Below are 12,227 nucleotides of genomic sequence, written 5' to 3' on the forward strand. Positions count from 1 at the left end.
GGAAGACCTCATGTATCCTGAGCGAGGAGGGCAACTGAAGACGAAAAGATATGGTCTAAAGAAACTTAGGCGCAAGTTTGCCAGATGTTACTCTGAGACACAGATTTTTTGTAGAAAGCCAGATGAGCTCACCCAAACACGTTGTTGGAAGTCAACATGAGTTTGATACAAGTTAATACACTTGGATGGACTTGGATGTGTTGATGGGGGAGCAATGGACTACTGTCATCCTGGTGTAAATAGCAATGTCAATAGGCCTAACATCTGAATAAGCCTGAACATCTTGTTTTCATCCTGTCGTAAACAGCATCTGTCATAAAAGCTGCAACAATAGCAATGTGAATAAGCTTGACATCTGAGTGATAAGAATGGAAATGAGATAGGGTTCCTGTTTCCCCTGTCCTGATGACTTGAAACCAGCCCCTGCGGTGTTATACACAATGGACTGCGCATTTGTAATGGTGTAGGCATCCTGTCGGCCCTAAAAGGTCTGATTCTCAAGGAAGTTTGGACGGACAGCTGTTGACATAGCTGAAACAATATGCCATGCCTCAGGCCCAAGGCAAACTAAAAGGACACCAGCGCCATCCGCAGGAAGGTGGCAGTTCCTGCATCAATATGAAGAAGTGGACTCAGATCAGATTACTGCAAGTTCATTGGACGAATGGTAATGAAGGAGGCCGGAAGATACTGGAGTAAGGGGTGGAATTGTGGGCGTGAATGTGGTTCGATTTGATATATAATATACACTAGATCAATGATAGTTAGATATAGTTAGATATGTATTGATTGTTAGGAAGCTAGTACTAGTATGTTTATATTCTTTTCAAGTATAGGACATTGAAGGAAGGTTTGCTTTATACTCTGTTATCCATTTATCTTGTAACCTTTTACCTTACTTTTATTAATTAAATAAGCCATTGCTTAAATCCGGATTCCTCATCTTTCAAAGACATACAAGGATAGTCAGCAGAAACCCTTGGATACAACATTTGGCACCCCAGATGGGACCGTGGAAAACAGCACTCTACGAAGGACCCAGACGATTTGATTCTGCTTTATTCAGTTATTGAAAGATCAAGGAATATCCTGCATTGAGACCGGACCAAAACCTTTGCTAAGAAAGACAGAACAAGGGGAAGTATCATTGGTGGACAAGTAGCACGCTGGTTCGTGAATTCTAAGGAACACCTGAGACATCAACCTGAAGTTCGAGATTATACTGCATCAGTAAAAACGGACGCGTTTAATTGGTGAGTAGCAGTTCCTTTACTTGAATTGTATATATGCAATGTTATGTTATGTATGTTAGTAATAATCTATGCAGTTCAGGCCTGTGTATGTGTTGAATTGTTAAGTGTTGCCGGCAAATTAGGGTTAGTACCCTGTTGACTGGAGTACTCATAGGATCTAAAGGAAAAAACCAGACATCTCTGCGAAGAAAGTGAGGGAGAGTAAACTCTCTGAACCTCATGTTAAGGGGAAGTAGCCTTATGCTTCAATAGGAGATCACTCTTGGCCTGGATCTTGGATCTGTAGTTGATCAGGTATATGAGATACGGTCAGTCAAGGATAGGTAAATCACGAGACTCTGATAGTGGTTTTGGAGTGTGATTACCATAGGGAGGATTTTATGAAATCTTTGTCCCTGGTGTTGTTTGTTTTGTAATGAATTAGTATTTACTAGTTGCAATACATTTGTGGTATATTTATTTTTCTTTGTGAATTGTCATTTACTGACTAGTAAGTTAGTGGTATTTTGTTCTGTTGTCTGTAGTAGTAAGTAAAATGGAAATTGTCGATAAATTTGTTGAAAAACATGCATCTGCTAGTTTTAAGATTTGTACAAACGATGCTTTAACACATCAGTTTAATGATATGATAAAGCAATGTGATGAGCAGAATGCGAATAGCAAACATAGAAAGTCAAATAAGAAAACAAAGAAAGAGAAATTGGCTAATATGTTGTGCATGCTAATGAAAATGAAAGAGATTGCAGAGCAAAAGGAATTGCAGTGGTACTCTGAAAAGGCTCAGTTAAGGGGTGAGCTGGATAGAGTTGAACAGGGAATCACTGTGGCTATTGCTAGCGCTGAAAATGATGGTTGTGAGTGTGAAGATCTCAGAGAGGAAGTGGATAGGCTGGTTCAACAGAATTGTGATTTGGAGGATGAAATAGAGGAGTATGAGGAAAGATGTAGACTTAGAGATCTGAAAATTGCATCTTTAGAAGAGAAAGAAGAAAGGAATGATGATGTTGTAAAAGTACTTAAAGATCGATTGCATGATGTTGATAATCAACTGATTCATAAACAACATTGCAATATGACCTTGAGATCACAGGAAAGTGCTAATAATCATTGTTGTGGTGATCAAACACAGGTGTACAGTTCCCCTGAACAGGAGGAAAAAGATCGTAAATGGGGGGAGGAGCAGCCTATTTGCACTGCAGATGGGCCACAATCAACCCCAGATCATAGTTCCTCTCTATTTACTCCTGTGTCAGATGGAAGCAGACAAAGAAGAGATAGTTTGCATATTCATGGTAGCAATCGTATCCAATCCACAACACTATCTATACAGGATAAAACAAACCTATGCCAAATATTGGGGAAATTTGATACAAGTGCTTCACCCATTAATCTTTCCAACAGGCTGGAAGCTGTGGTTACGCAGTATAATCTGAACAATAGGGATGCATGTGCCTTATTTAGGGTATGGCTCCCTTCTCAGCTTTGTGAGAAGTTACAGCCTCCTGTGGGCACTCACAAAGGATTATCTGCAGAACTCAATTCCAACTGGGGAAATGCAAGTGATAGGCTGAAAGAGTTGCAGAGAGTAATGGGGGGAAGAGATATTAGAGGTACCAATGCCCTAGAGAATGCAAAATTAAGGAGAGGGGATGACCCAATCATTTTCTGTAGTGAGTATTTGACCCTATTTCGTGCTACATATAACTGTCCTGACATGCCTCCTGACGACAGCAGTTTTCTTTATTCAATGGCTAATAAATGCACATTTATTGACTACCCAACAAAGGTTGCCTTAAGGAACGCAAATTCCTATCAAGCCTTTCTAAATATTTTAAAGGACTGGATTCAGGAGACTTGTAATGACAACAAACCTCAGAAGAGAATATCAGAGATAGTTAAGAATGAAGGCAAAGTAAGATTTATGGGGAAGTGCTACAAATGTGGAAATACAGGTCATACTATGAGAGAATGCAGAAGTAATAGGAAAGGCAACAATGACAGAGCTTTTTTCCCAAGAAAACAGCAGCAAAAGCAAGGATTAGATAATGCAGCTGATGGAGTATCTCAGCCTCATGAAGCTACATTGTATGGTCCACTTTTGAAAGAAATCAGAAGGATAGGAAAAGCAATAGCGGAGTTGCCAGAGGAATTTAAGGCCCCACCACCAACAAATCCTTATGTAAAACCATAGGGATGTCAGGCCCCTGTGTTGTCCCTTGTGTGCCAGCTAGATAGGGACAAAGGCGGTAGACCACGTATCCAGGGTGCGGTAGGGGGCCATCGTACAAATATTTTAATGGATACGGGGGCAGCGGTAAGTTTGACGAATTTGGATTTGACCATGAACCCTAGAGGTAAAAGTATTTTTCTGAGAGGCTTCGGTGGACAATTGGTACCTTCTAGGCAATCTGTACCGGTAGCTATAAGCATGGGAAACCTAGGTGTGGAGCATAGTTTGTACTTGTCTCCAACACATGAGGGTACTATCATTGGATCAGATGTAATGAGGGAACATGGGCTCATTGTTGATCTGTGTAACTGGATGTTGTGGAAAGGATCACGATATAAAGGCTGCCTTAAAATGGTTACTGATAACTATGGAATTGCTGCGATCAAGGGTGCAGAGTCTCTAGACCCTGCTGCATTATTAAAAACAGAGGATAAACGATTGGCTGATATCTTGTGGCAACATAACAAAGTGTGGGCAACATCAAAAACTCAATGTGGCAAAGTGTCAAATATGATTGTGATGGTAGAAGGCCCAGATCCCCCTCCCCAGAGGCAATACAAGATACCACCTGAGTCAATTCCATATATCAAAAACACAATTGAGGAATTGCTGGTCCAAAATGTAATCAGGGAATGCCAGTCTACAAACAATGCGCCTTTATGGCCCGTTCGGAAACCAAATGGGTGGCGCCCTACGCTAGACTACAGGGCATTAAACAAGTGTACCCCTCCCGTTACAAATGTTGTCGCCAAAATGCCCGACATGATGACAACACTTAAGCCATCTTCCACGGTGTACTCATCAATAGACATCTCAAATGGGTATTTTTCAATTCCTATTCATCCTGATTGCCAATACAAATTTGCATTTACATTTCAAGGGAAACAATACACATTTTGTCGATTGCCACAGGGTTTCAAATCCAGTTCAACATACTTCCATAAATGCATGGTTGGAATATTGTTGTCATTTTCAGAGCCTGACTGTATTGTGCAATATGTGGATGACATATTGCTCCAAACTGACAACAAGGAAGAACACTACGTGTTACTAAATGAGTTGTTGAGACTTCTTGAAGAAGCAGGCCTTAAGCTAAATCCTATGAAGGCCCAGTTAATGAAGGAATCGGTGACATTTTTGGGAGTCATAGTTTCAAAAGGAGGGAGAATTCCTGACCCTAACAAGTGTGAAACTATACAGAAGTTGCCAAGGCCAAACACAAAAACAGCCCTTAGGCAGTTTTTAGGGATGGTTGGATTTTGTAGGGACTTCATAGAGGGATTTGCTGAGAAAGCTAAGCCGCTCTATGAACTCCTGAAAGGAGAGGCACGGGAAGCAGACCCCCTTGGGTGGATGCAAGAGCATGAGGGAGCGTTTGTTAGGCTGAAGATCAGCCTCACTCAGGCACCTGCTCTAAGCAATCCGAACCCAGATTTACCCTTTGCAATACAGGTAAATGCCTCCAAAATAGCAATTACGGCTGTGTTGCTACAGGAGAGGCAAGGAAAATGGGTTCCTGTTGGATACCTATCAAGGTTATTGAGTCCTGTGGAAATAGGATTTGAGGACTGTGTCAGAAATCTTTTGGCAGTACACTGGGCAGTGATAGCTACAGAACACATAGTGGGGTTTGCCAAGATCATCTTACAAACACCTCACACTCCCATCAAGATGCTCTTGGAGCGGACGCTCAGTGGAGTGTCATCTCAAAGGGTAGCCAGATGGCTGGTAGATCTGACACCAAGGAACATCACTGTGGCACACAGTACCACCTATGTGCTGCCACAACTGATGCAATACGAAGGTGAGGAACATGATTGTGGAGAGGTGCATAGGACTAAGACACAGGAAGTATTCAAACTGACAGCAGGAAAGGCAGATCTGAAAATTTGGGTGGATGGATCTAGGTATTGGGAAGAGGGGCAGTTTCACACAGGGTACGCCATGTGGTGTCCACAAACCAATGAACAAATTCTCATTAAGTGCCCAAGAAATTTCTCTGCTCAAAGAGCAGAATTGGAAGCGGTAAGAGAAGCCATTTTCCACTTTCAGTCAGGCCCAATTGCTATCTTTTCCGACAGTGCCTATGTTACTAGATCACTAACTGAGTACATGCCTTTGTGGCATACAAGAGGATTTAGTGATGCATCAGGGAAGACACTTGCACATGGTTCAGTGTTGAAGGGCATTTGGGACAAAGCCTGTTTAGAACCACAGAGAGTAGCAATAATAAAGGTGAAGGCACATCAGAAGGGCATTGATGAAATTGCGGTTGGCAACAATGAGGTAGACAAACTAGCCAAAGAGGCAGCTGTCATGGGGGCCAGGTGGACTCCCTATGATATTGAGGGAAGACAGGCCTGGAATGAACATGACAGTGAGGACGGAGACCAAATGGATCTTAAACTTGAATGCCTGCCTGTGGTTAAAGCACCAACACCGTGCTTAGCAGCAGAGCAGGATAAAGACTCTAATTTACAGCAAATCAAATGCTCCATTAGGGAAAAGACAGCACAGAAACCCCAATATTACAATATCCAGGATGATTTGTTGCTCAGAGAAACCCCAGACGGCCCTAGATTTGTGGTACCTTGTCAATATCAAAAAGACATTGCCAAAGAGAACCATAGGCTAACAGGGCATATGGGTACTGAGGGTACTTTAAAGTTTATTCAAACAAAATATTGGTGGGAAAACATGAAAGACACTGTTGTGAGGGTTATACAAGAATGTTTAATCTGTGCGCAAATGAATCCAAGGCCAAAAGGACAAAGGCCTGTGCTGTCCAGGATACCGTTGGCAGAAGGACCATGGGAAAGGCTACAAATTGACTTTGTTGGCCCTTTACCCAGTGCTCCTGGAGGGTATCGTTACTTGCTAGTGGTGATTGATGTGTTTTCTAAATGGGTGGAAGCCTTACCCATGAGGAGAGACACTGCAATAGCAACAGCAAAAGCCCTATGGAGGGAAGTCATCTCAAGATGGGGATTCCCTAAGACCATAGAGTCAGACCGAGGCACACACTTCACAGGAAAGATCATGACAGGCATGTGTGAGATGTTAAATGTTGAGCAAAAATTTCACGTGCCATATCATCCCCAATCGTCAGGAATGGTAGAAAGAATGAACAGAACCCTAAAGGAAAGACTTAAAAAAATGGTACTACAATCTGGAAATAACTGGTTGTGTCATTTACCCACAATTCTAATGGCAATACGGGGTACAGAGGCAAGAGGCACTTCAATCACCCCATATCAATTAATGACTGGTAGAATTATGAACCTGTGCCACCCTGCAGACCCGAAGCTTAGTACACCAATGAGGGACAGTGCTGAAAAGGAAAGATTCCTTGCACAGTTGCAAGACCAGGTGCAAAAATATCTATACTTTGCGGCCAGCAATATGGCTCCAAAGGCAAAAGAGGAACCTGGCAGGCCACCAATTAAACTAGAAGTAGGAGACAGGGTGATGGTAAAGAACTTTGTGCCTAAGTCTTCATGGGATGCCAATTGGATGGGCCCATTCCTGGTAACAGTAAGATTGAGTGATCAGGTTGTAAAGGTCAAACGGGTGGACAACAAGAAAGGGACCAAGTGCATGAAAAGGAGGGATATGGAGAAGTGGGTTCATGCAGATCAATGCAAACGGATGTAACTGATAAGAATGTGATGCTTCTCTTGTTCTTTTATTCCAGAATCTTAAATGAAGCATGAATTAACAGGCCGAAAATTCCGGATTCTGGATATGGAGATTACAACAGTTTTGTTGATGATTGGCATCACCTATGTTATCGGAGTGCAGGAATTGGAACAATCAGGAGATGAGGACACATTTATGTTTCCAGATGGGGAATATGAAAAGGCAATATTGATACCATCAGAATTGATAACCATGGACATGCCACAAAGAGTTAATAATCACGAAGTTAGGAGTAGGAAAGTGCGACTCATTCCAGAGGGAAAGGATGTAACCAAGAGATATTATCAGAATCCTGGTGGGCAATTCAAGTATAGGGTGGTTTTCTCTTTTGGGAGGGTAAATCATAGTTCAAATATTGGGAGATTGGCAATAACGCATGGTGCACAGGGAATATTGCCAGAATCACTACAACCATTCATGATGGCAACAATATATGTCAATGATACTGGTTATTGGCTGGGAGAAGAGTCTGACTTGCCAAATACGGGTGAGCAGAAAGGTATTCAATATGGAGTATTTAGTGACTACTTAAGGGAAGGAGAATATTTGTTTGTATGTGGCATATATTGGCATGACAATATGCACCCGATGTTCACTCCAAAAAATATTAACCTGGCTTATAGAAGGACAAGCCTTGGGGAAGCCAAAGACATTGATATGTCAATTCAACATGGTGGAAATTATCTTATCGGTACTATGTCCAAATCATATAAATCTTATAGGGAGATGGTCGGTCACTGGACATGTGGTACACGTGAAATAGAGATTGGGGGTATGCATATTGTTGATGCCACTCCAGATAATATTAAGCCATGCACAAACAAAGATTCTGAGAATACTCAAAAGGCCTTACAACTACAAGAAGGACAACCCTTTCAAGTTAACCTAGACTCTGCCCAGACAATGGCTAGTGGTGTTCAATATGCGTTTATCACATGGCGGTTTAATATTTCTCTATGGTTAATTAAAACCCACTATCCAATATGTACAGGACATACAATGAATCAGGTGCGTTCCCTCTATCAATGGTTGATTTCCAAAAACACTAGGGCTCGTCATCATTTGAGGAATGGGAAGAGCAGAGGAAAAAGGGATATGGTCGACACAATATTGGGTGGCGTAGGAGCTGGAATGGGAATCATTAATCAGGCAGATATTAGCGTCTTAAAAACCAAACTTGCAGCCATAGCATCTAACAGTAAAAACGGGTTTGAGGTACAAAGGGAAATTAATCAAATAATCAGTAACCTACAGCAGGGGCATATAGACACTAGCATTGGGGTAGCAACAGACGTTATTCAACATTTCAAGATGTTCGTGGAAAATATGCAGGCTGATGGGAGGAACATATCCTGGGCTCTGGCCTGTACACAAGGGCAGGTGGAACTATCAACTAATATAAAATTGGCGATTCAAACCTTGTATAATGGGCAATGGCCATATGAATTAATATCTCAGGCCACTGCTGCATTACCAGAGCTCCTCACTTTCACACACTCCAAATGGTGGGCGAGTGCTTGGATTGGATGTATTAATCATAACTTGGAAACGTGTTATGCCTCTTCCCTGATTCCATACACAAGCTCCCCGTTAGAGGTAGTGTATAAGGTCACTTCAATTGGTATTCTTACTGGAGGATCCACACTACTACATCCAAGATTAGACCATCCTCATGTAATCAGGAAGGATGGGGTGTGGAAGCAGGTTGATATTTCCCTCTGCTTACATAGAAATCAGGATATATTGTGTACACCAGGCCAGGATAGGTTGGTGGAGGACAAGTGTTGGAACAACTCGTCGGTTTGTGTTCTGGATGGGGAGTTTATTACAAAAGATAAGACACCAGTCACATACCTAGGACATCAGAGAATCTGTTTCTTTCTATTAAACATCACCAATGTAACTCTGATCACAAGTCAATGTTCAATAACAACAGCTGTGGATAAGGGTGCATGGTGCACGCTTGGTAATGTCACGGAAATCCAGACACCAAGTTGGAGATATGTGTTTCCCACCATTGCAAACTTATCTATTGATATTGAATATCATAACCCTGTCAATCTTCAAGCATTAAATTTGGGAATGGGGAAAGAGCTGCATGATTGGCTGATCAGATTTGATCAAGATGAATATTTGCTTAGAAAGCTACGGCAAGAAGGAGCTAATGCTACAATCGTTATACACCATGACCAGAAAGAGCTAAAACATATTACTCATCTGTTAGAAAATAATGCTAAGGGTTATTGGTGGGAGGTTATATTTGGGCATTCAAGTGCAGCCAATGGAATCTTAAATTTCTTAATCCATCCGATTGTGGTATTGCTCATTGTTGCTGTAGTTTTATCCTTATTGCAAATTTACATGTGTTGTATGACACGGTATCTATATAAAAGGCTCCAGGCCCTATCCATGGAAATAGAAATACAAACTAAATATAAAATTGCATCATGCGAATTAGATGTACCAAAGAGCCTGGAGGAACATCTTTTAAAATGTGACAACTGTGGCAGACAAGGACATAGCAGGGGAAAGTGCCTGATCCCTGAACGATACAACAGATTGTAATCAGAAAATGAATGTTTAGTTACATCATGCATGAAATACTTGAATTATATTTTCATGGTGTGCTTAGTATAGATGATATATGTATTTTGATTTTGTTTATAAGTATGTGAATATATTGATGATTCAAATGTTAATGACTTCCTCAATGTCCTAATAAGAGTGTAACAAGATTTATTGGAATGAATGGAAAGTGATGAATGGTGAGTGACAGGATTCACCCTTACTCTATTCGGATGATGATGGACCGCAAGGTTGAAGAGAACTATGGACTGTAAAGTGGTCATCAATGGTGTGTCATTCAGACACAAAGGGGCATATGTTGGAAGTCAACATGAGTTTGATACAAGTTAATACACTTGGATGGACTTGGATGTGTTGATGGGGGAGCAATGGACTACTGTCATCCTGGTGTAAATAGCAATGTCAATAGGCCTAACATCTGAATAAGCCTGAACATCTTGTTTTCATCCTGTCGTAAACAGCATCTGTCATAAAAGCTGCAACAATAGCAATGTGAATAAGCTTGACATCTGAGTGATAAGAATGGAAATGAGATAGGGTTCCTGTTTCCCCTGTCCTGATGACTTGAAACCAGCCCCTGCGGTGTTATACACAATGGACTGCGCATTTGTAATGGTGTAGGCATCCTGTCGGCCCTAAAAGGTCTGATTCTCAAGGAAGTTTGGACGGACAGCTGTTGACATAGCTGAAACAATATGCCATGCCTCAGGCCCAAGGCAAACTAAAAGGACACCAGCGCCATCCGCAGGAAGGTGGCAGTTCCTGCATCAATATGAAGAAGTGGACTCAGATCAGATTACTGCAAGTTCATTGGACGAATGGTAATGAAGGAGGCCGGAAGATACTGGAGTAAGGGGTGGAATTGTGGGCGTGAATGTGGTTCGATTTGATATATAATATACACTAGATCAATGATAGTTAGATATAGTTAGATATGTATTGATTGTTAGGAAGCTAGTACTAGTATGTTTATATTCTTTTCAAGTATAGGACATTGAAGGAAGGTTTGCTTTATACTCTGTTATCCATTTATCTTGTAACCTTTTACCTTACTTTTATTAATTAAATAAGCCATTGCTTAAATCCGGATTCCTCATCTTTCAAAGACATACAAGGATAGTCAGCAGAAACCCTTGGATACAACACACGTTCAGACCTACAGACAGGTTTCTATTAGACTGTTTACTTTGGATGCTTTGAGATTTTTCCAGGCCCTTATGAGCCTGTGCCCAAACTGTGCAAAGATAGTCAATGATGGCATCCACTGCAGGATTCACAGAGCATGACCCAGAGACAAAAGAAAAACATGGTGTCACGGTCCCTCCCATGACAGAGGTTAGAAGATCTGAGAGACTGGCTGAACGTGAGGTTATCTGACAGTCTCTCTGTTTTCACTTGTTGCAGTGTTGTTGTTGGTAATGACCACACCTCTTGTATCGGGTGCAGCTTGTGGTCATTACTGCTCCTCTATTTAGTCTGGACTCACACTTCACACCAGCTCTTCCAACTGCATGGTATGTGGTCCTCATCGGAGTTCCTGCTCATCCATTTTCTATTGAAGTTGAGTGTACTTTGTATTTTGTTGTTCCCATTTGCTTGTTGTTTACTAGGCCTCAGGGAGAGGCTGGTTCGTTCATCTGGGAAGGAACCAGACTCAGACCCTGTCACTACTCCTAGGGATATTTAGGGTTACTAGGGCCTAGGTTTACGGTGTATGAATATTCTCACCTTCATACTGACAGGAGTCAGGGATAGGTTTAGGGTTTTCATAGGTGGTTACCGTTTCCCTTTCCCTAGCCTTGAGGCCTAGTTCCTGGTCATTTTCATTCTGGTGTTCCTCCCCTCACATCGTGACACATGGATTAAAACTATAATTAAAGTAAAAAAGGCGAGATGCCACTAGAGGAGCTGACATGGGTGTTAATGTTGTCCACGAACAAAGTAGCCAATTCTTTCACGTTAGGAAGTTTCTTTAAATGACACATCATTGAGAATTTATCTACGACTACCCAGATGATTGACCTATCCCCGGAGGGTGGAATGTCCGTAATGAAGTCCATAGAGATGTGGGTCCAAGGTCTCTCTGGAATGGGCAAAGAACCCAAGTAAACCCACAGGAAGTCTCCTGGGTGCCTCGGCCCTAGCACCCACATCACACGCAAAGACAAAAGGCACCCTCATCGCGTGACAGTAGGTCACCAGTTGGCCAGTACAGAGCAATAGGATTTCTCCAAAACGTTTCTTTTTATTCTTTATTGAATATCAAAAAGTTAAAAATACATTAAAATCAATTTTACTAAAATGCTTATCCCCAAGTTTCTATATACACACACAATGTAAATTATTACCAGAAATAAAGCCAATATTTAGAGGCACAAACAATTTACTGGAGGGAAGATTACTAGGAGCCAAGTCCTGACAACACTGAATCTCAGTGACCAGATCAGAATTAATGATGG

The 12,227-nt window shown here is 41.6% G+C and overlaps 2 protein-coding genes across 2 annotated transcripts; both read left to right on the forward strand.

The window, feature by feature from the left end:
- Window positions 1-1,051: 1,051 nt before the first annotated feature.
- Window positions 1,052-9,809, forward strand: LOC120988598. Its single transcript, XM_040416163.1, has 2 exons — window positions 1,052-1,253; window positions 7,178-9,809. The coding sequence occupies exon 2, from the start codon at window positions 7,186-7,188 to the stop codon at window positions 9,745-9,747; it is 2,562 nt and encodes an 853-aa protein (XP_040272097.1). The 5' UTR covers window positions 1,052-1,253; window positions 7,178-7,185; the 3' UTR covers window positions 9,748-9,809.
- Window positions 1,789-3,444, forward strand: LOC120990761 (posterior protein-like). Its single transcript, XM_040419663.1, has 2 exons — window positions 1,789-2,365; window positions 2,414-3,444. Exons 1-2 carry the CDS (start codon window positions 1,789-1,791, stop codon window positions 3,442-3,444), a joined length of 1,608 nt encoding a protein of 535 aa, XP_040275597.1.
- Window positions 9,810-12,227: the final 2,418 nt, after the last annotated feature.

Source organism: Bufo bufo, chromosome 2 (genome assembly GCF_905171765.1).
Source record: "Bufo bufo chromosome 2, aBufBuf1.1, whole genome shotgun sequence".
In the NCBI taxonomy this organism is placed as follows: Eukaryota; Metazoa; Chordata; class Amphibia; order Anura; family Bufonidae; genus Bufo; species Bufo bufo.

Bases quoted from the DNA above. Each gene is read 5' to 3' on its own strand.
- LOC120990761 (XM_040419663.1), top strand. From the start codon at position 1,789: ATGGAAATTGTCGATAAATTTGTTGAAAAACATGCATCTGCTAGTTTT. The intron at 2,366-2,413 runs GTGGTGATCAAA...AGGAGGAAAAAG, and splicing joins AAGTGCTAATAATCATTGTT to ATCGTAAATGGGGGGAGGAG.
- LOC120988598 (XM_040416163.1), top strand. From the start codon at position 7,186: ATGAAGCATGAATTAACAGGCCGAAAATTCCGGATTCTGGATATGGAG.